Source organism: Lynx canadensis, chromosome B1 (genome assembly GCF_007474595.2).
Source record: "Lynx canadensis isolate LIC74 chromosome B1, mLynCan4.pri.v2, whole genome shotgun sequence".
Lineage (NCBI taxonomy): Eukaryota > Metazoa > Chordata > Mammalia > Carnivora > Felidae > Lynx > Lynx canadensis.
The window spans coordinates 148,865,627-148,885,800 of NC_044306.2; the positions used below are offsets into that span (position 1 = coordinate 148,865,627).

Consider the following 20,174-nt stretch of genomic DNA (forward strand, 5'->3'; position numbering starts at 1 on the left):
TTCATTTTAATGTAGACCAATGTATCCATTTTTTCTTTAACAGGGAGAATTTTTTATGTCTTGTTTAAGAAATTTTTGTCTACCTTATATTGTCTTCTAAAATTTTTACTGTTTCCTCTTTGCCATTTGTGTCTGTAATCCATCTAGAATTTGTGTGCTGTTTTTAAATTTAATGTAACATGTCAACTTCCTGTCTTATTGCATCTGGGTAAATGCTAAGGTTGAGTCAAAAGCCTTTCCTGTTTTCTGGGGGTATTAAGTTTTAGCCTACCCTGCAAAGGACCATATACATGCCACAGTGACAGACTGAACACATGTAATAAACATCTATTCTTGGGTATGTGTGTGTGAGGTATGGGAGGAAGTATTAGTTGAACTATGTGAAATTGTCATGAAACAACTGTTTTTGATCTGCAAAAACAGCTAATTTATATGATTTGACCTCATATAAAATATAGAACATAGCAAGAAAAGAACAAAGTTCAATAAGATGTTCATACCTGAGAAGTTCCTTCTTATTGATCAAAGCTTTCATGTATTCTGAGAGTTTCTTTTGCATTAATGCCAAACGAAGCCAGGCTCTTCCTCTGCCTACTGGTGTCCTACAGAAACACATGAATCCAACAACTACAAGTAGCAGAGATAGAGGCCATAGTGGGACAGATTCACTTACTCTTGTTAATAGTCCCCAGTAATAACATGCACACCGAGGTGCTCCTTACAACCTATTCTCCCACATTCCTATGTGAGGAGTTCTGTGTGGGCTGGTGGGACTAGGGGTGTGTTTGGGACAACTGCTCTCGTGAAGAATGAATTACTGAGACTACAATTTGAAGATAAAATTCTCTGGGAGGCCAAAATGAAAATGTTCTATCACATTAGCGTCGGTAAATCCTCATAAACTTAGTGTGGATCATGTAAGTGTCCAAATACTCACAATGTGGACACAGTCCATTTAGGCCTCTGATTAAAGTTAAACCAGTCTAATTTGGGAAAATGATCAGTCCTCTTTTTGAGTTCTGAGGCAGGTTCCCAGTGTCAGTTCCTGAGGTCCACTTGACAACGGTTTTAATCTTGGCTCTTAAAACTTCATTGAACGCATTCTTTTTCTTAGTTGGGTCTAGCAACCTCCCTCCTAAGATCTGATTTCTTGAGACTCTAACTGATTCCCACAAGTACTTTTAAAAAAATAAGAAAAATTTTGGCATTTTAATATGAATACAACCTCTTTTAAATTAGTGATAATTATCCCTCACAGACCACTTCTCTTAATATTCTATATTAGCAAGTCTCTTGCAGTAGTACATATTCATAAAAACAGCATGCATTCTGGACTGTTATGAAATAAATGATTATGGTCATCATTATCTTTAGACTTGAAGGCAATGGTTAATGTTTTCCTAGCAGAATTCTGGACCTTAAACTTACTTAAGTCCTGGAAGATCTTTAACACTTGCTGTTATCTCTGCAGCTTCTGGAACAAGCTTTTCTACCAGTTCTAGAGGCCCCCAGAAGGATTTATTTTGTCCAAGAAAAGTTTTCTTAGCTAAGGTGATAAAAACAAAGCAATGTTTTAATATCCCTTGCAACATAAACATGCCCTCCACACACAAACACATATACACACTTCTCTCTCATCTATTTAATCCTTTTTATCAGAGAATTAATTCTGCATTATCAGACAGTTCTGAAATTATTCATGCTTTCAGAACAGATAACATTTTGTAAAAACCAAAAATCCCCCACTCCCCAAGACTCAGTCCTTCCTCTTTCAGGAATAATTTATAACTAGGCCTATAATAATAGCAATAAAAGGCTTTAACAATATAGTACTTAAAGCTGTGTGGTATTAGTGAAGAAAAGAGTCCAATGGGAAAGAATATGTAACCTGGAAACAGGCTATTAACGACTGGGGAGGGAGCAGGAAAGGAAGCAAAGTGAACTAGACCAGGTTCTGCCCTCAAAAGCTTATGGTCAAGTGGAAGAACACAGAAGCAAGACTCAGGAGATATGAATTCTAGCACTTGCTCTGCCCCCACTCACTGTGTGACCTTGGGCAAATTACCTCCCATTCTAGGCCTGTTTCCACCTGTCCAACAGAACTGCCGTATTGGACTAGATACTCGTAATGTCCTTTCCAGCTCTAGCATTTAAGGATTTAAGCCCTGCATGTCTTTTAATTCAACCACATCCCTGTCTCCCTGTCTGTGCTCATATAGGGTGTGTTCCAATAGATTAATATTATTAATTCAAGCCTCTTATTCTTTGGCTCCAGAAAGAACACTTTTCTTGAACACGTATTGCTAGAAGATAGCTGCGTGCACATTTGCATTCTGGGGCCATGGCCTACCCTTCAAGCCGTGTTTCAGGCAATGTTCCATCACCACGAAGAACTGCTGGAGGGGTGCATAGTCTGAGTCCAGAGTTCTTCCCAGGTTCAAAGCTGATTCAATCAAGCCCTTGATACTCAGCTTGGCCATGTTCATCAGGTTCATGCGTTCGTTAGCCATGAGATAATTAGGATCTACGGCCAAAGAGGGAGAGGATGGAGCCTGGTTAGTGGAAACAGCACATTTAGAAATTCAATGTTTCATTGTGTTGACGTTAGCATCGAAGGTGCAAAAGCAATGGTGGGTAGGACTGTTGGGTGTCTTGGCAAGAATGGAGACAGTGGTTTTGTATTCTCTGCCAAGTACTTGCTGTTAAAAAAAAGAAAGATGCCAGTTTCCTTTAGGAATATCCTTGATGCAACAGTGAAAATTACTTATTTTATCAAATTTCAAGCATTGAGTACAGTCTTAATAATCTCACCACCACCTCTGCCCTAACCTAACCTGGGTGCCCATCCTAGCTCCCTCACTATTGCACAACCTTCACACTGGTCTCTGTGATTACACCCTGGCCCTGCCCACCTCATTCTCTACGCAGTTTGTGAAGTGCTCTAAAAATTAAAGGCAATGTAGAAAAAAAAAAGTACTTAAACTTTGTTCCAAGTATACGATTGACATTATTAGTATTACTATTTATGTTAATCAGCATTATTATTATTTAAACTAAACATTACATAAACTAAAAATAATTAACCGTATTAACTCCCAAAATTTTAAGACTTAGCATAGAGTGTGATAAACTATTTGATGAAAGGGACTAAGTACCACATTTTATCCGACAGAACTCGGCACAATCCAGGCACCTGCTACCTTCACTTACTGGGGCCTATGCTGTGCCAGGTACTGTGGGCTGCTTCTGACAGTTACAATTTCAATCCCTCCTTACGTCAGGCTGTGAGACAGTTACCAGTAGCACCAACTTACAAATGAGGCTAAGCGTGTGAAAGACCCAGTCCCTGGGCCCAGCCAGTAAGAGACAACAAAGCCAGAGTTCCAACTATATAAATCTGGCTTTGTTGTGCTGTTCTCTGAGGTAGTAGTTTTAAAGAAAAAAAAGTCAGAATTGGTATATATATTGCCATTAATTCTTCCTTGCACAACAGATCCTTTAACACCAGGCCTCAAATGTGACTCTCTTTCCTCAGGGCAGGTAAGTGTTGAGACCAGAATAAGCTCACAAGGTAAAATGCACAACAAAACTACCCCCTAAAACACAGCCGCTAAAACCAGTTTTATCAGACATTAATTCCCAACTTTGTTACTGGCATTTATGTGCACTCCAGTGTTTCTAACCTCCCATAATCACTGGAAGAAATGAATGGGATAAACGTGTGTGGGTGTGCATAAATGTTTGTGGACAGCAACTAGATTCTGTTTAACCTCCCAATAGATGGCAAGAAAATGTCATTGGAGAGCTGGATTGGAGACTCTTGCCAGAATGGTGATGGATTTACACTTCTACATTGCCTCATGCCATTCTTCTTACAATCAGTAGCAACATGTTCAAGACATCTGTTTGTGGCCTGGGGTGCATAAACCATGCAGAAAGATGAACTAATGCCTAGGGAAATTAAATTCCTAATACCTCGGATGACTTAGTATGGTGCTATACCCTATTGAACTAATCTACATCAAACACAAACAACCCATTCATTCTTTAGAAAATACTGCTCTCAACTTCTGCACTACTAACGTTTTGGCCAGATAATTCTTTTTTTTGAGGGGTGTGGGGTTGTTCTGTGAATTAAGTTTGGTAGCAACCCAAGCCTTTACCCACTAGGTGTCAGTAGCATCCTCCAGTTATGACAACCAAAAATATCTCCAGATACTGCCCAATGCCTGTCCCCTGGAAGACAAAATCAGGTTGCTTCCCCACTGAGAACTACTACTCTAAACAAATAAAAGAAGGTCAAACAAAAATCAGGGTAATTTGACATTAGGCATAAAAAGCTCAAAAGACTTCACTGCTCATTATTAATTATTTAATGCAGAAGGTAAAATGTTTATTATTTAATGCTTATTATTATCATTTTTGTTAATAGTATATAAGAGTATGGGCATTACAAATCATTTTAATTACGTTTCCTGGTTAGTACGAAATCAAACTACTGAAAATAATTAGCACTTAAAATTAATTATTTCTTTGTTCCGTTTTGTAATGTTGGGTACTAGTAAAGATCACCAAATCACTAACTTAATTTGTCACAAAATAAAAAATAATCTATTCAATCAGTTTGTTACTTGTCTTAAATCGTACTCGAGTGTAAAATGATTTTGTGGAACGAATATATGCTGTTAAAAAGGGTTGCAGCAACCCAAAGGGAGCATGGAAGGACTTCTGGGGTTCTGGTTTTTGGTGTGCAATTGTTGAGTGTGTGAAAATTCATTACACTGAATACTTACAATGTGATATTTCCTGTATATTTTATACTTTTAACCATAAAAGTTTTCATTTTAAAGTTTTGTTATATTGTATAGCCCAGAAATTTTTTTTTTTTTAATATTTATTTATTTTTGACAGAGACAGAGACAGAATGCGAATGGGTTAGGGGCAGAGAGAGAGGGAGACACAGACTCCGAAGCAGGCTCCAGGCTCTGAGCTGTCAGCACAGAGCCTGACGCGGGGCTCAAACTCACGAGCTGTGAGATCATGACCTGAGCTGCAGTTGAACGCTCAACCAACTGAGCCACCCAGGTGCCCCCCAGAAAATGGTTTTTAAAAGTGCATGGCTTTCAGGGGTGCCTGGGTGGCTCAGTTGCTTGAGCGTCCGACTCTTGAGTTTAGCTCACGTCGTGATCCCAGGGTTGTGGGATCCAGCCATGTGTCGGGCTCTGCACTGAACGTGGAACCTACTTAAGATTTCTTTCTCTCTCTCCCTCTGCCCCTCTCCCCCGCTCGTGCATGGGCTAAAATAAAAAAAAAAAAAAAAAAAAAAAAAGTGAAAACAAATGCATGACTTTCACAATGTTATGTCATATTTTTTCCAGGAGAAAAATAACTAAAAATGTTTAACATTGCTAACATTTAACACTATTATTTCAAAATCTGAACTTCTGTTCATTCATTCATTTTTTTTCTATAAATAGTGACCATCTACTTGGTGTTAGATATTTAATGCTGGGATTCCAGAGATAAAAGACCTAGTTCCTGACATCAAAGTGCTCACTATTTATCAAACTTGGTTTACACAAATGTCTGGAGAACGAAAACAGGGCAACTTACAGAGAACACTTGAAATTTCACAATAAACATTACCATTTTTGACAAAGATCAATTTTATTTCAGAACAAATAAAACTAAAATGTTTTTATATTAGGTCAAGTATCCTCTTTCTATGGAATCAAATGTAAATTTTATATAAATTTTAAGGCTAAGATACTAGATGCGATATTAATGTAAAATTTCAGACACACTGTATACAAGTCTAATACAATTTCTTCTGCCACTGGATGTGGAAAAGTTTGAGAGGCTGTGTAAACGTACTGTAATAAGAACACTAACAAAAGTATACACAGGATATTATGAGAATATGCACAGAAGAAAGCTACCTGACCTGGCTCCCTTTTTCCTTCAAAAGAACTTTTTTTAAGTTTATTGATTTATTTTGAGAGAGACAGAGACAATGTGAGTAGGGCGAGGGCTGCCAGCACAGAGCCTGACGCACGGCTTGAACCCACGAAACTGTGAGATCATGATCTGAGCTGAAACCAAGAGTCAGATGCTTAACCGACTGAGCCACCCAGATGCCCCTTCCCTTCAAATTTAAAGGGCAGGTATGTATATATTAAGTTCTCAGAGATGAGGCTATTTGGTTTTAAAAAAAATATTTATTTATTTTGAGAGAGAGAGTGAGAAAGAGAGAAAGTGAGAGACAGTGGTGAGGGGCAGAAAAAGAGTGAGAGAGAGAATTCTAAGCAGGCTCCATGCTGTTAGCGCAGAACCTGACTCGGGGCTCAAACTCACAAACCGTGGCTTGAACTCACAAATTGTGAGATCATGACCTAAGCCGAAATCAAGAGTCAGATGCTCAACTGACTAAGCCACCCAGGCACCTTGAGACTGTTTTTTTTCTCTCCAGCTAATAAAATGTTTTTAGTCACTCTGTAGCATTTTAAGAAAATTAAGAAATACATATTAACATGGCTAATTCTGAACACTGTACTGAAAGTGGAAGAATGCAATTAAAGAAGATAAAGAAATTGGAGACATATAACCTGTGAAAGAGTGGGTCAAACATTACTCCTCTCACATGTTCTGATTCTACATCCAGAAAATCAAACAAACAAAATATGCAAAAAAATATAATTCATTAAGGTAACAGCGTACAAAATTAATATACAGACATTATTAGGTGCCATACACATCGGTAACAGAGGGTGAGACTTTTGAGTTCAGTCTTTTTTTTAAATTTAATTTATTTTTTTTTAATATTTATTTATTTTAGAGACAGAGACAGAGCGTGAACGGGGGAGGGTCAGAGAGAAAGGGAGACACAGAATCTGAAGCAGGCTCCAGGCTCTGAGCTGTCAGCACAGAACCCAACTCTGGGCTTGAACTCACAGAGTGTGAGATCATGACCTGAGCTGAAGTCGGAAGCTCAACCGACTGAGACACCCAGGCACCCCAATTGAGTTCAGTCTTAAAGGACAGAAAGACATTGGTTTGGCAAAGAGCTGGGAAGGGAGCAGAATGGAAGGAACAGCTGGGGCAAAGGCACTGAAGAATGAAAAGAACTTGGCACACTAAGAAAAATAAAATGGAAAAAGTGCCATAGTTTATGGTACATATGAGTAAATGCTGTGAAATGAGATGAGGGAAATAGGTAAAAGAGAGACTGCTAAGTATCTTTGTTAAGGAGTATGGATTTTACTTTATCAGTAAAGAGTTTAATGAGAGGTGTGATGTCACAGATTTGAATCTTATTTATTTTTTAAAGTTTTATTTATTTAAGTAATCTCTACACCCAACATGGAGCTTGAACTCATGACCCCAAGATCAAGAGTCACATGCTCTTCCGCCTGAACCAGCCAGGCGCCCCACAGATAAGAATTTTAGAGAAGCCATTGTCACAGCCACATGGAAGACAAACTGGAAGGGTGTTAGAACTCAATGCTGTGGAGCAAGGAAGGGTCTCCTGCAATAGTTGGGGAGAGAAACAATAAGGGAAGAGCGGTTGGAGCTGTGGGGAGAAGAGGGAATTAATTAGCTTTGGGGGCTGTTCTAGGGGTAGGATGTCAGGATTTCAGGACTTGATGAGCACTTAGATGTGAGAGGAGGAGGAGGAAGAATGGAGAGTAATTTTCTAGTTTTGGTGAATAGATGGGCAGGGGTACAAAGCACCATGGTGGGGAACACACCAGGAGCAGTGGACTAAAGAAACTACAGAAATGACTATAGTTACAATAATAAACTATATTAATTGATTTTCAAACCAAAGTTCTTTCAAGCATATGTGTATGTTTACTATAGGTCTTCAAGACTGCTAATTTCTATATGAGGAAATATTAATGAACTTTACAGAGTAATGAGGCTCATTTAGTTAATAGTGATGACAAAAGTGAACCCAAAGTCACATAGCTAAGAGTGACACTGAGTCACACTGTTCTGCAAACCCATCATCTGACCAAGACCCCATTCCATCTCTTTAGTGAAATGACTAATGTTCATACAGAGAAATCTTGAAATATTTTAAGAATAATTGAAGAAAATTAAATTATACTTAACATATATTAATATTAAGTATGTTATATTGTACCCAATTCTGGGTAAGTTGGGAATAATTCGTATGTAACACAAGCAGTTACTCTTTAGAATTTCCTGGTTATTTGATAGATCAAAAATTTATACTATATGAGAAACAAAAGTTGCCATACAGAGATTTTCAAAAGATACCTAAGAACATTAACATGAGATTAAAAATGACAAAATAACAAAGATATAGAGAGGAAAGCTTACTGTGTTCAGAATGTTTGAAGGCCAATAATTCCTAAATAAATCTATTTTGAACCTTTTCTGTAATATTTCTTTTTTTAACATATTTATTATGATTTTTTAAGTGTTTTATTTATTTTTCAGAGAGCACGCAAGTGGGGGAGGGGCAGAGAGAGAAGGGGACAGAGGATCCAAAGCGGGCTCCGCACTGACAGCAGCAAGCCCAATGCAGGGCTTAAACCCACGAACCACGAAATCATGACCTGAGCTAGACAGACACTCAACCAACTGAGCCACCCAGGTACCCCTGTAGTATTTCTTAAAAACTGGGCGTAAAATTGCTAGTCCTTGATAGTGAACAAATTACTGAAAGCACTAGAAGATCTTATAATAAAACACAATTTGACTATTCTAATGACACTTGAGAATCATGAACTTTGACTCAATCCTCATTTAAGAATAATCAATAGATGGGGTACCTGGGTGGCTCAGTCAGTTAAGTGTCCAACTCTTGGTTTCAGTTCAGGTCATGATCTCATGGTTTGTTCCAACCCCATGTTGGGCTCTGTGCTGACAGCATGGGGTCTGTTTGGGATTCTCTCTCTCTGTCCCTCCCCTCGCTCACTTTAATAAATAAGTTCTCCAAATAAATAAGTAAACCTAAATAGTATTAAAAAGATAATCAATAGATGGGGTGTCTGGTTGGCTCTGTCGGTAGAGCATACAACTCTTGATCTCCGGGTTGTAAGTTTGAACCCCATGCTGGGTGTAGAGATTACTTAGAAATAAAATCTTTTTAGGGTGGCTGAGTCGGTTAAACGTCCAACTTCAGCTCAGGTCATGATCTCAGGTTCCAGCCCCAGGTCGGGCTCTCGGCTGAGGGCTCAGAGCCTGGAGCCTGCTTCACATTCTGTATCTCTATCTTTCTCTCTCTCTGCCCCTCCCCCACTCATGCTCTGTCTCTTTCTCTCTCTCTCAAAAATAAATAAAAACATTAAAAAAATCTTTTCAAAAATGTAAAAATAATCAAGAGTCTTAGGACCCTTAGATTATCTATGTACCCATATCTATCTATTCTCCTTAATGCCATTCCAAATACCATATAAAATTCTACTCGAGTAATAAAGAGGAAATACACTTAAGTAACATTTTGTCTGGTTGAAATCTTAAAAGACGTTAGTCAAGAAAATTTAACAACAAATTTGTTTATCCTCATTGCTACCTTTCCTTGGTAATAGCGTAATCAAAGATGTGCTTCACTAAAATCCATCCTTATTATCAGGAACACTGTATCCACCCACTACTCTTAATCTGTTTGATATTAATCACTTCTTTGTACCAATTAACTTATGACACCAGGCAAGGAGTCTCATTTCTTTGGGGCTTCAATTTCCTCATCTGTGAAATGAGGGTTAAGCTTGTTCAGTAATTCTTTTATCTGGTGGAAACAACACACACCCATATCGATCCTAATGATTCCCTGCAGCACCAATTCTCAAGGGGTCGGGGGAGTATATTATTAACTCTGGAATGGAGAGAAACAACAGGTTTTGGAAAACCCCACAAATGACTCTGATACCAAAAGAACTAGATCCTTGCCGCTGCACATGTAGCCCTGGCATCAAAATTGGCATCACCTGGAAGCTTTTGGAAATGGGAGGCCTTAGGCTCCAATGGTACTACTGAATCAGGTTCTGCACTTTAACTCGACCCGAGGTGATCTATATGTGCATTAAAGTTTGTCAAGGCACTGACCTACATGACTCTTCCAGCTCTAGCATAACTTAATTCCATGATTTCACAGAAGCTTCCTCAAGGGCAACCAACAAACACATATACCAGTGGAAAGCCCCAGGAAGAAGGGGTAATAAAAGATTAGAACAGAAATAAACAGCACATTAAAGTACTGAGAAAATCAATGCAACCTGAAGTTGGTTCTTTGATAAGATCAACAACTGACAAATATTTAGCTTGATTGACCAATAGAAAAAGAGAGAAGACTTAAATTGCTAAACTGAGGAATGAAGAGGAGACATTATTGTTGACCTTACAGAAACAAAAAGGATTGGAAGGGAATACTACTGACAACTGTATGCCAAAATATTAGACAACCTAGACAAAATGAACATTTTCTAACAAAGATACAGATCACCAAAACTGACTTAAGAAACAGAAAATCCGTAACAGGTAAAGATACGGAATTTGTCAGTAAAAAAAACATCCCATAGAGGTGCCTTGGTGGCTTAGTCAATTGAGCATCTGAGTCTTGATTTCGGCTCAGGTCATGATCCCAGGGTCGTGGGATCAAGCCTCACATCAGGCTCAACATGGGCACTCTCTCTCTCTCTCTCTTCCTTTGCCCTTCTCCCCTGCTCTCTCTCTCTCTCTCTCTCTCTCTCTTTAAAAACAAAACAAAACAAAACAAAACAAAACAAGAAAAGAAAAAAAAAATCCCACAGAGAAGAAGCTGGAACCAGATGGCTTCATTATTGAAATCTATCAAACATTCAAAAAAATAAAGAATGAAAATAACCCTTCATAAACAATTCTAAAAAACTGGAAGATGGAACATTTCCCATTTCATTCTATGAAACCAATTATTACCTTAGATAAAAATCAGGCAACTATATAAAAAAAACTATAGATTAATAAATACCTCTTATGAATATAGATGCAAAACCCTCAACAAAGTACTTACAAACCAAATCTAGCAACATATAAAAAGGATTATACAACATGACCAAATGGTTTTTTAAATGACACCAAAAGTGGGGCACCTGTGTGGCTCAGTCGGTTAAGCGTCTGACTTTGGCTCAGGTCATGGTCTCATGGTTCAAGGGTTTGAGTCCCACATTGGTCTCTGCGCTGATAGCTCGGAGCCTGGAGCCTGCCTCACATTCTGTGTCTCTCTCTCTGCCCCTTCCCCACTTGTGCTCGCTCTTGCTCTCTCTCTCTCAAAAATAAATACTAAAAAAAAAATAATAAATGACTCCAAAAGCACAGCAACAGAAAAAACAAACAACCGGATTTTATAAAAATTAAAAAAATTTGTGCTTCAAAGGACATCATTAAAAAGTGAAAAGAGAGCCTACAGAATGGGAGAAAAAAAATCACATTATATCCAATATCTAGATATACAAAGAACTCTTACAATTCAACAAAAGACAACCCAGTAAAAAAGAATGGGCAAAGGATTTGAACATTTTTTTCAGAGAAGATATAGATATAAATGGCAAACAAGTACATGAAATAATGCTCATTAGGAAAATGCAAATCAAAAACACAATGAGATACCACTTCACATTCACTAAGATGGATGTAATTAAAAAAAATTTTTTAAAGGAAAATAACAAGTGTTGACAAGAACGTGGAGAAATTGGAACCCTAGTTCACTGTTGGCAGGAATGTAAAATGGTACAGCTGCTTTGGAAAACAGTCTGGCAGTTCCCCAAAGGTTAAACCATAGTCACCAATATGACCCAGCAATTTCCTTTTTAGGTGTATAACCAAAAGAAGGGAAAACACATGTCCATTTAAAACTCATACATGCATGTTCATAGCAACTTTACTCACAATAGTCTAAACATGGAAATAGTACAAATGTCCATCAATTGATGAATGGACAAATAAAATGTGGTATGTTCAATGAAATGTCATTCACAGCAATAAAAAGGAATGAGGTACTGATACATGCCATGTTATGTATGAACCTTGAAAACACCATGCTGAATGTAAGAAGCCAGGCACTAAAGGCCCCATGTTTAATGATCGTTTACATGAAATGTCCAGAACAGGCAAATCTATAGAAACAGAAAGTGGGTGAGTAGTTGCCAGGACCTGGGGGAAAGAGGGATAGGAACTCAATGGTAATAGATATGTATAGGGTTTTTTTTGTAGGGTGATGAGAAGGAGAAGGCTCAGTAGCTCAGCACTGGTCTTGTATAGGGTGATGAGAATATTCCGGTAGTCGTGATGGAGGTACAACTTTATAAATATAGTAACTACTAAATGATACAGCTGAGAGTGGTGACTCTGATGGTATTGTGGTATGACTCTTATGGTATGGTGAATTATATCTCAATAAGGCAGTTCTTTCAAAAAACTAGAGACTTGCTGGAGGGGAGGGGGGCAGGGGGATGTGTTAAATAGGTAATGGGTATTAAGGAGAGAACTTGTTTTGATGAGCACGGGGTGCTGTATGTAAGTGATGAGTCACTAAATTCTTCACCTGAAACTTATTGTTACACTCTATGTTAACAAACAAGAATTTAGATAACAACTTGGAAAGAAAAAACAAATAAATAAAATTAGGAAGATAATAGCAGTATTAAAAAAATTAAAAAATAAAAAAACTAGAGACTTAAGATATATAATAATGTATATTATGTATGGATCCTGATTTGAATAAACCAATTAAAAAGAGACATATTTAAGACAAGCAACCTTTGAAAATGAGCTGAATAAATAGTAGGTACTATTAAGAAATTATTGGGGCACCTGGGTGGCTCAGTCGGTTAAGCGTCCGACTTCGGCTCAGGTCATGATCTCACGGTCCGTGAGTTCGAGCTCCGTGTCGGGCTCTGTGCTGACAGCTCAGAGCCTGGAGCCCATTTCAGATTCTGTGTCTCCCTCTCTCTCTGCCCCTCCCCTGTTCATACTCTGTCTCTCTCTGTCTCAAAAATAAATAAACGTTAAAAAAAATTTTAAAAAAAGAAATTATTGTTAATATCGAAGTGCTTACAAGTGGTAAGGAATACTGTTTGGAGTTTTCTTTAAAATGCAGATCTTCTGGGACACCTGGGTGGCTCAGTCGGTTGAGCATCTGACTTTGGCTTGGGTCATGATCTCATGGTTAACGGGTTTGAGCCCCGCGTTGGGCTCTGTGCTGACAGCTCAGAGCCTGAAGCCTGCTTTGGATTCTGTCTCCCTTGCTCTCTGCCCCTCCCCCGCTCATGCTCTGTCTCTGTCCCTCAAAAATAAATAAATGTTAAAAAAAATTTTAAAAATAAAAAAAAAATACAGATCTTCTTCAAGATACGATGGGGTTACATCCCAACCAACGCATTTTCCATTGAAAATATCATAAATTAACACCTAACCTTTAACAGACCTAGCCTATCTTAAACATACTCAGTCACATTAGCCTAGAGTTGGGCAAAATCATCTAACAAAAGCCTATTTTATCACAAAGTGTTGAATACCCCATGTCATTTATTAAATACTGTACTGAAAGTGAAAAATGAATGGCTGTATGGCACAGGATGGTTTTAAGTGTATCAGATGTTTACCCTTGTGACTGCGTGGCTTGACTGGGAGCCACATTTCTCTGCTATTGCCCACCATCATGGGAAAGCTTGGGAAAAGGTGAAAATTCACAACGTGAAGTATGGTTTCTACTGAATGAATATCCCTTTCACACCACCATAAAGTAAAAAAGTCCTAAGTTGGGGGTTGTAAGTACTCCAGGAACAAAAATATGGAAATTGATGAAATAAGATCAGCAAATATTGACAATTATTAAAGCTGAGTGATGGCAACTTTAGGCTTCATTACTCTATGTAGTTGAAAACTTCCATAATTAAAAATAAAAAAGAGTTCTGTTTTATTTTGCTTCAGGTCAAGGTTTAACTGCCAACCTCCAATGAGAAGACTACCTCTATAGTGTTTTCCCATCTCTGAAAATAACCAAAAACCCCTTCTGATTGGCATTAATACTGAACTGAATGATCTTATTTGGTGATTTAATGTTTCCAAACCATTCTTTTATATACTATCACTCATTCTTGATAAGGCATTGTGAACTTTATATGTATATCCTGAACAAAGAGCTCCTAAAACCCTTAAAATTTCCTAAGTGATAAGAGCCATAGAAACATCTTTTGTTATATATGGTTTTTGTCCCTGGCTCCTGAAATAGCTCCAGAGTTAAGGGTAAAAGAAGCATTTTTGGAAAGTCCCTAAGGATGGGGGCTGGTTACCCAGGAGCAATAGCCATGTGATTAAAGGGTTGGAAGTTTCAGCTGTACCCCCCAACTCCAGGGAGGGGAGAGGGGCTGAAGATTGAGTTCAGTCATCAATGACCAATAATTTAATCAATCAGGCCTATATAATGAAACTTGCATAAAAATCCTAACCAAAAGGGATGAGACAGCCACTGGGTTGGTGGACACACTGAGGTGCTAGGAGGGTGAAGCACCCAGAGAGAGTATGGAACCTCTGCGCTCCTTCCCACACACTTAGCCCTATGCACCTCTTCCACCTGGCTGTTCCTGAGTTGTATTCTTTTGTAATACACCATAATCTAGCAAGTAAACTCTGAGGCCTGAGCCATTCTGGCAAATTATCAAACTTTATGAGGGGGTCACAAGAACCTCTGATTTAGACCTAGTTGGTCAGAAGCAGAGGTGACAACCTGGCCTAGCAATTAGCATCTGAAATGAGGGGGCACCTTGTAGGAGTAACCTCCTAACCCGTGGAGTCTGCACTAACTCCAGGTAGATGGTGTCAGAATTGAACTGATGCTAGCGAATTGGTTGGTATGGGAAAATCCCCCGCATAGTTGGTGTCAGAAGTAGTGTGAGCAGTAAAGGAAAAGTGTTTTTCTTTTAGGCATCCACTATCTTTAATGTTTAAAAGATGTCCATTTACATACACTCTTTTCCAAGAGTTTCCTATGAAAATGCACTGGTTTCTTCTTCATTAGGCTCCCATAGCATAATATAATCAATTTTTGTTTTGGGAGCTTCCCAAACTCAACACCACAGAAGAATACCTAGAAAATTTCCGGGAACATTTATAAGTTAGGACAACAGCCAGTCGTCTCTGTTTTGAGGCAACATAAGAAATTTAGGAGATAAGTACAAACCCAAAAGTTCCTTGCTTTGCTCAGCTTATTCCACAGAGATAGTTTAAATGTTGAGGGCACCACTGTGACTTAGGACAGCTAGAGCCTGATCTAGAAGAGTTAGATCTCTTGTTTCTCACATTCCCTGATACTGGGAAAATTTCTCATTTCTTTATATTTTACCTGTAAAATGTTGGGAGAGACAATCCTCCTTGGCCCTCTTGTGCCATTACACATCTTTACTGGGTTGTATCAAGACTGCAACAAGACCTTGACCACTCTTTTATCTGGGTCATCTGTCAGGGCTGTTTATGCAGCTGATAGTCATGAGAGGTGAGGCTTCCTTACTGCTTCCTATAGAAGCAATGAGTTCTCCAAAGTCAGTGTTCCTCAGCTGCAACACCCACCCACCACATGCAGAGCATCTTGCTGAGCCTTATGGTGTCTACTAGGTGGGACTCTTGTGCAAGACACCAGTATGCTGATGTTCAGGCTGTTTGCAGCGTCATGAGTAATAAAGTCCTTTGTCTCCCACTAGGAGTCTTGTATCTTTTGCCAGTATCTAAGAACAGAATCAGGCTAATTTTTCAGCTTGTAAATAGGGTAAACTCCAGACCTGACCAAAAACCTGGAATAATCTCGATCTTTAGGTTAATGCCGGGAATACTGTACACCTGTGTTCCAAATGAGACACCACCAAATACTGTAGGATTTGAGGAAGACCCTCAAGGTGAAATCACAGAAAACACAGAAGAAGGAGCATTCCAAAAGGTGGGAATGGGTGTGTGAAATGAGGTAAAGAGAATCGGAATGGCATGGGGAGAGCTGGCAAGCACGGGAAAGGCAGTCAGGTGACAGAGGTCTCTAAAAGCAGACAGGTAATGAAACAGGTAATGAGAACCACTCTAGGTTTTGAGCAGAGAGGTGGTGTAATCAAAACTTTGAAGATGATGAGTCTGAGAGGATTATGCACAGTGAATTTGGGCGGGGGGCGGGGGGGGGGGAGGACCAAAACTGCCTGCCATGAAGGACTGTACCAGTTAAGGAAACAGAACAGTCACGAACAGCCAAAGTTTTTGCCCCGTGAGACTGGAAATGAAAATGAAAAAACTGAGTAACTATTTGGGGGTAAGGGGTAAAATCAGGTTGGTTTCAGATATGGTAAAGGACACTTATGTGGAAGTATTCTCAACATATTTTTTCATCACATAGCTGTAAATACAAATTAAAGTTTGAGGTTGGATAATCATTAGCATAGGGATAATAGTGGCAATTATTAGATGCTTTCACCAGAGGAGATGGTTTATACAGAAACAGAAGGATGAAGGGTTAGTTGCCCAGCCTTTGGAGGATGACAATAATTGTATGCAGGAAACAGAATCTAAAATAGAGCCATTTCAGGAAGAGCTCTCTTTCTTAGAGCTTAGTACCTACAGCAGCTTTCAAACTAAAGGTCACACTCCTTAGTGGAGTATAAAATTGATTTACTATGTCTCACCATAGTAAGGTCATGTATTGATACATGTTCTAGAGGTCATGTTCTAGGTACATACAAATAAATGATGTATGTACTGAGTTTTGATGAAAACATGTTTTTACAGTGGGTCTTAAGTCAAACAGGTTTGAACTCTGGTGTAGTGGTCAAGGGCACAAGCTTTGGAGTGAGCCTGTGGGAGTTTGAACTCTACTTGAATTCTACCCTGTGCGATTCTGGCAAAGTTTATCTCTTTTTTCTCTGCACTTTTTTTTGAGATAATTGTTGATTCACATGCAGTTCTAAAAATTGTGGTGGTTGTGTGTACCCTTAACCTAGTTCCCCCAAATGTAACACTTTGCAAAAACTAGAGTACATTATCATAACCAGAATACTCATATTGAATTACAGTTAACACACACAACGTTGCCATCAACACAAGGATCCCTCATCTTGCCCTTTTAAAGCCAAACTCACTTTCCTCCAGCCCCCTACCCTCTCCTAACCCTTGGCAACTACTATTTTCCATTTCTATACTTTTGTCATTTCAAGAATATTATATAAATGTAATCACACAGTATGTAACCTTTTAAATTGGCATTTTTTCCCCACTCAGCATAATTCCTTATAGTCATCCAAGTTGTTGGGTGTATCAGTAGCTTGTTCCTTTTTATTGCCGAGCAGTATTCCACCTGGCAATTTTCTTCATGGGGTAGGCCTCACTTTCCTCATCTATAAAACAATACTAGGGTTTTGAAGACTAAACAAATTAGTATGTGTTAAATATTTAGAAATGCTTGGGACATGCTAAGAATAAAACATTGTTAGTGATTAAAATTATTATGGTTTTCCATAAGTATAAGTGCAACAATTTTATTTAAAATAAACCTTTACTCAATGACTATGTGACACAGTGTTACATGCTAAGAATATCTCTTAGATATGTTCCTTCCATTTTTCACGATGGCGGACATTAAGTCTTAACCCAAAAGAAAATGTCAAGGAACCAGTAAGCAATCTTGATCAAATAGTATGTCACAAAGGTGTATCATTTCCCTAATTCAAGTAACATCCCAACTATTTCAATGCTCAGAAAGATGGGCAATAATCTGGACAACTGCAAATTCACTGAATCCATTTAAGAGGCTGGTAATGAGTACAGAAAGGAATTTAATATTTGAGAAACTAAAGATAGTAAATTATCCGCTTTTATTATTTCATTTAATCTTCATAATTTTCTCGTGAGTTTCCAAACTTTTAGACACAAATTAATAGTGTATAATGAGATGGGATGCCAGATGATTGATCAGTGTTGTAAGCAAGATACATTTTCATCCTCAGAAGACATTTCATATTCTGTTAGACAGGAGTGACAGACACACTGAATGTAAAACCAACAACCATCACTGTAAGAAATCAGTTTGCCAGAAGAAACTTCAATCTTGACAAAATTTAAAACAAAACAAAACCCAAAAGCTAATAGTTCTAATCTGCAACCTCCTAGAGTTTGTTATGTTAAAAAGCAAATTTTCAGGAGGCTGGAGGCCGGTGTTAACACTTCATCTATTAAAAAGTCAACTGTTATGACACATCCATAATAACAGATAAGAGACAGAATTGAAACAGTTCAGCGGTAAAGGTCTCCTGAAAAGATCTGAGTCTACATACATCTCAGCTTTCTCAGATCTGAAACCAGAACCCACCCCAGGCTCTGAGTTGCTAACTCTGTTACATGTGGGCAATACTCTTTAACTCATGTTTATTCTTGTAACAAGCACTTTTATAAAAACTCTTGTTATGTAATAACATAGTAAAACTCTAGCATTTTACATAACTGAAATGAGGCAAGAGAAGTAGAAAATGATAATAAAAAAGACAGGGATGAATGACTCAAAAAAGTTAATGAGTAAAGCCCCTTCCCTTCCACCATTCTGATTGTCATTTCTTTTAAAAAACTCCATTCCAGAAAGACTTTTCTGTAAATACGTTCTTGACCAACATTACCATACACTACATGACTGGTAATTTACTACTATCATCAAAGTATTGACAGTTCACATCTTCTGGGCTTTTTATGTGCTATACTTTTACAATTCACCTCATTTCCCTTTCTGATTTCACCTGTGGCAATCATTCACAAAAATTCCCACAAAAACAAGATGAAAAAGAGGAGGCTGACTCTCACAGTAGGCTTGATTCTTTCAGTAGTACTTTGTATTAAAGAAATGGAATTTTGTCAGGTTGAGTCCTAGGGAAGAAGTCTTCAAGAAGGACATAGATTTTTTGGCTTTTATGCAGCATTTTTTTTTAGTACCTAGTCTATTAAAGGAATCGAAACCTTATACCTGTGTGGTGCCTGGTAAATAATAGTAATAGCAACTAACATAATAGTAAACGCTACTCACTGAATGAATCAACACCCTCCTCTTTGTTTTTCGTTGTCTATGAACTGTCAATCAACTAGGTAATACTGATTTGCTTTTTCATCGAATTATATGTAACTGGTTACATTAAAAGATGGAATAAAGACATAGTTTGACTGTGGGAAATGAGGTGAAACTCATAATAATTTACTCATTCAAAGTAAAGTGAAGAAGAAACTACTGGGCATCAGTAGAGACAGAATGCCTTAGTCTTGTCTGGTGTGACCAAATGGACTGAGCACAGTACCACCCCAGATCTCACATGGACACCAAGAAGTTTAAGACAACCTCTGTTCAAGGATATTACACTTGAACTAGGACGATAAACACAAAAAGGAGACAACAAGTAAAAAGCCTTAAGCTCCAAGTTCTGAAGAACTTGAGTGAATGGAGAAATGAACGTGGGCCACAGCTGTCAAGGAGCACTTCCTTCCTGGAGCACGCATCTGGGCTAGAGGGTGGTGCCCCAAGCACAGCGGGGCGCAGGGCAGGTAAGGGAGAAGGGGAGTAAGTGCTCTGGGTGGAATGCTGCAGGTACAAGGCAGGAGAGGAGGCTGACGGCACTCAAGGCACTCAAGGCATTCAGGCACAGGCAATGAAAAGGCCAGTCTGCGCGCAGGGCCAGTCTCCTGTGTATGCTAGGAGAGTGTGTGCTGAAGCTGGGGGACGTTTATGCCCAGGCAAAGTGGGAGAATGTAAATGACAGAGTGCAGTGGAGCCAAACTTCAATTTTTCTATTTTTATTATAAAATGTATAAATTACCTTGAGCTCCCTAAAGTTTGGTGCCGATTTCAGAAGAAACGATTGGTTTAGGGAAACTTCATATATTGGAGCATATGTGCTACTTTTGAAAGTAATTCCACTGGAAAGTAATGCTAATACGGGACCAAGATGAAAGTGCTTCATGTTATGGAAATCTACAAATCAGAACAACATTCCAGACTGGATACTTCAGATTCCTGGGATTGGTTTGTTTTTGGCCACTGTGGAATTCACAGAAATATATTTTTTCACAAATGATAAAAAAATGTGTTTACATCTTCCCAACAAATGAAAAAACAGCCTAGAAAAATTTGATATAACTTTGAAATAAAGTCCCCTTAAAACATT

At 38.4% G+C, this 20,174-nt stretch overlaps 1 protein-coding gene across 8 annotated transcripts in view; it reads right to left on the bottom strand.

The window, feature by feature from the left end:
- The window catches only part of RUFY3 (RUN and FYVE domain containing 3), an 81,788-nt gene that overhangs the window by 27,900 nt on the left and 33,714 nt on the right, over nucleotides 1-20,174 (bottom strand). For all 8 annotated transcript variants that reach the window (XM_030313727.1, XM_030313726.1, XM_030313729.1 and 5 more), the window contains 3 exons: nucleotides 2,351-2,524; nucleotides 1,429-1,546; nucleotides 501-602 (listed from right to left, as the gene is read on the bottom strand). In XM_030313727.1, the coding sequence (XP_030169587.1) occupies nucleotides 501-602; nucleotides 1,429-1,546; nucleotides 2,351-2,524 (394 nt within the window). The remainder of the gene's footprint in view (nucleotides 1-500; nucleotides 603-1,428; nucleotides 1,547-2,350; nucleotides 2,525-20,174) is intronic.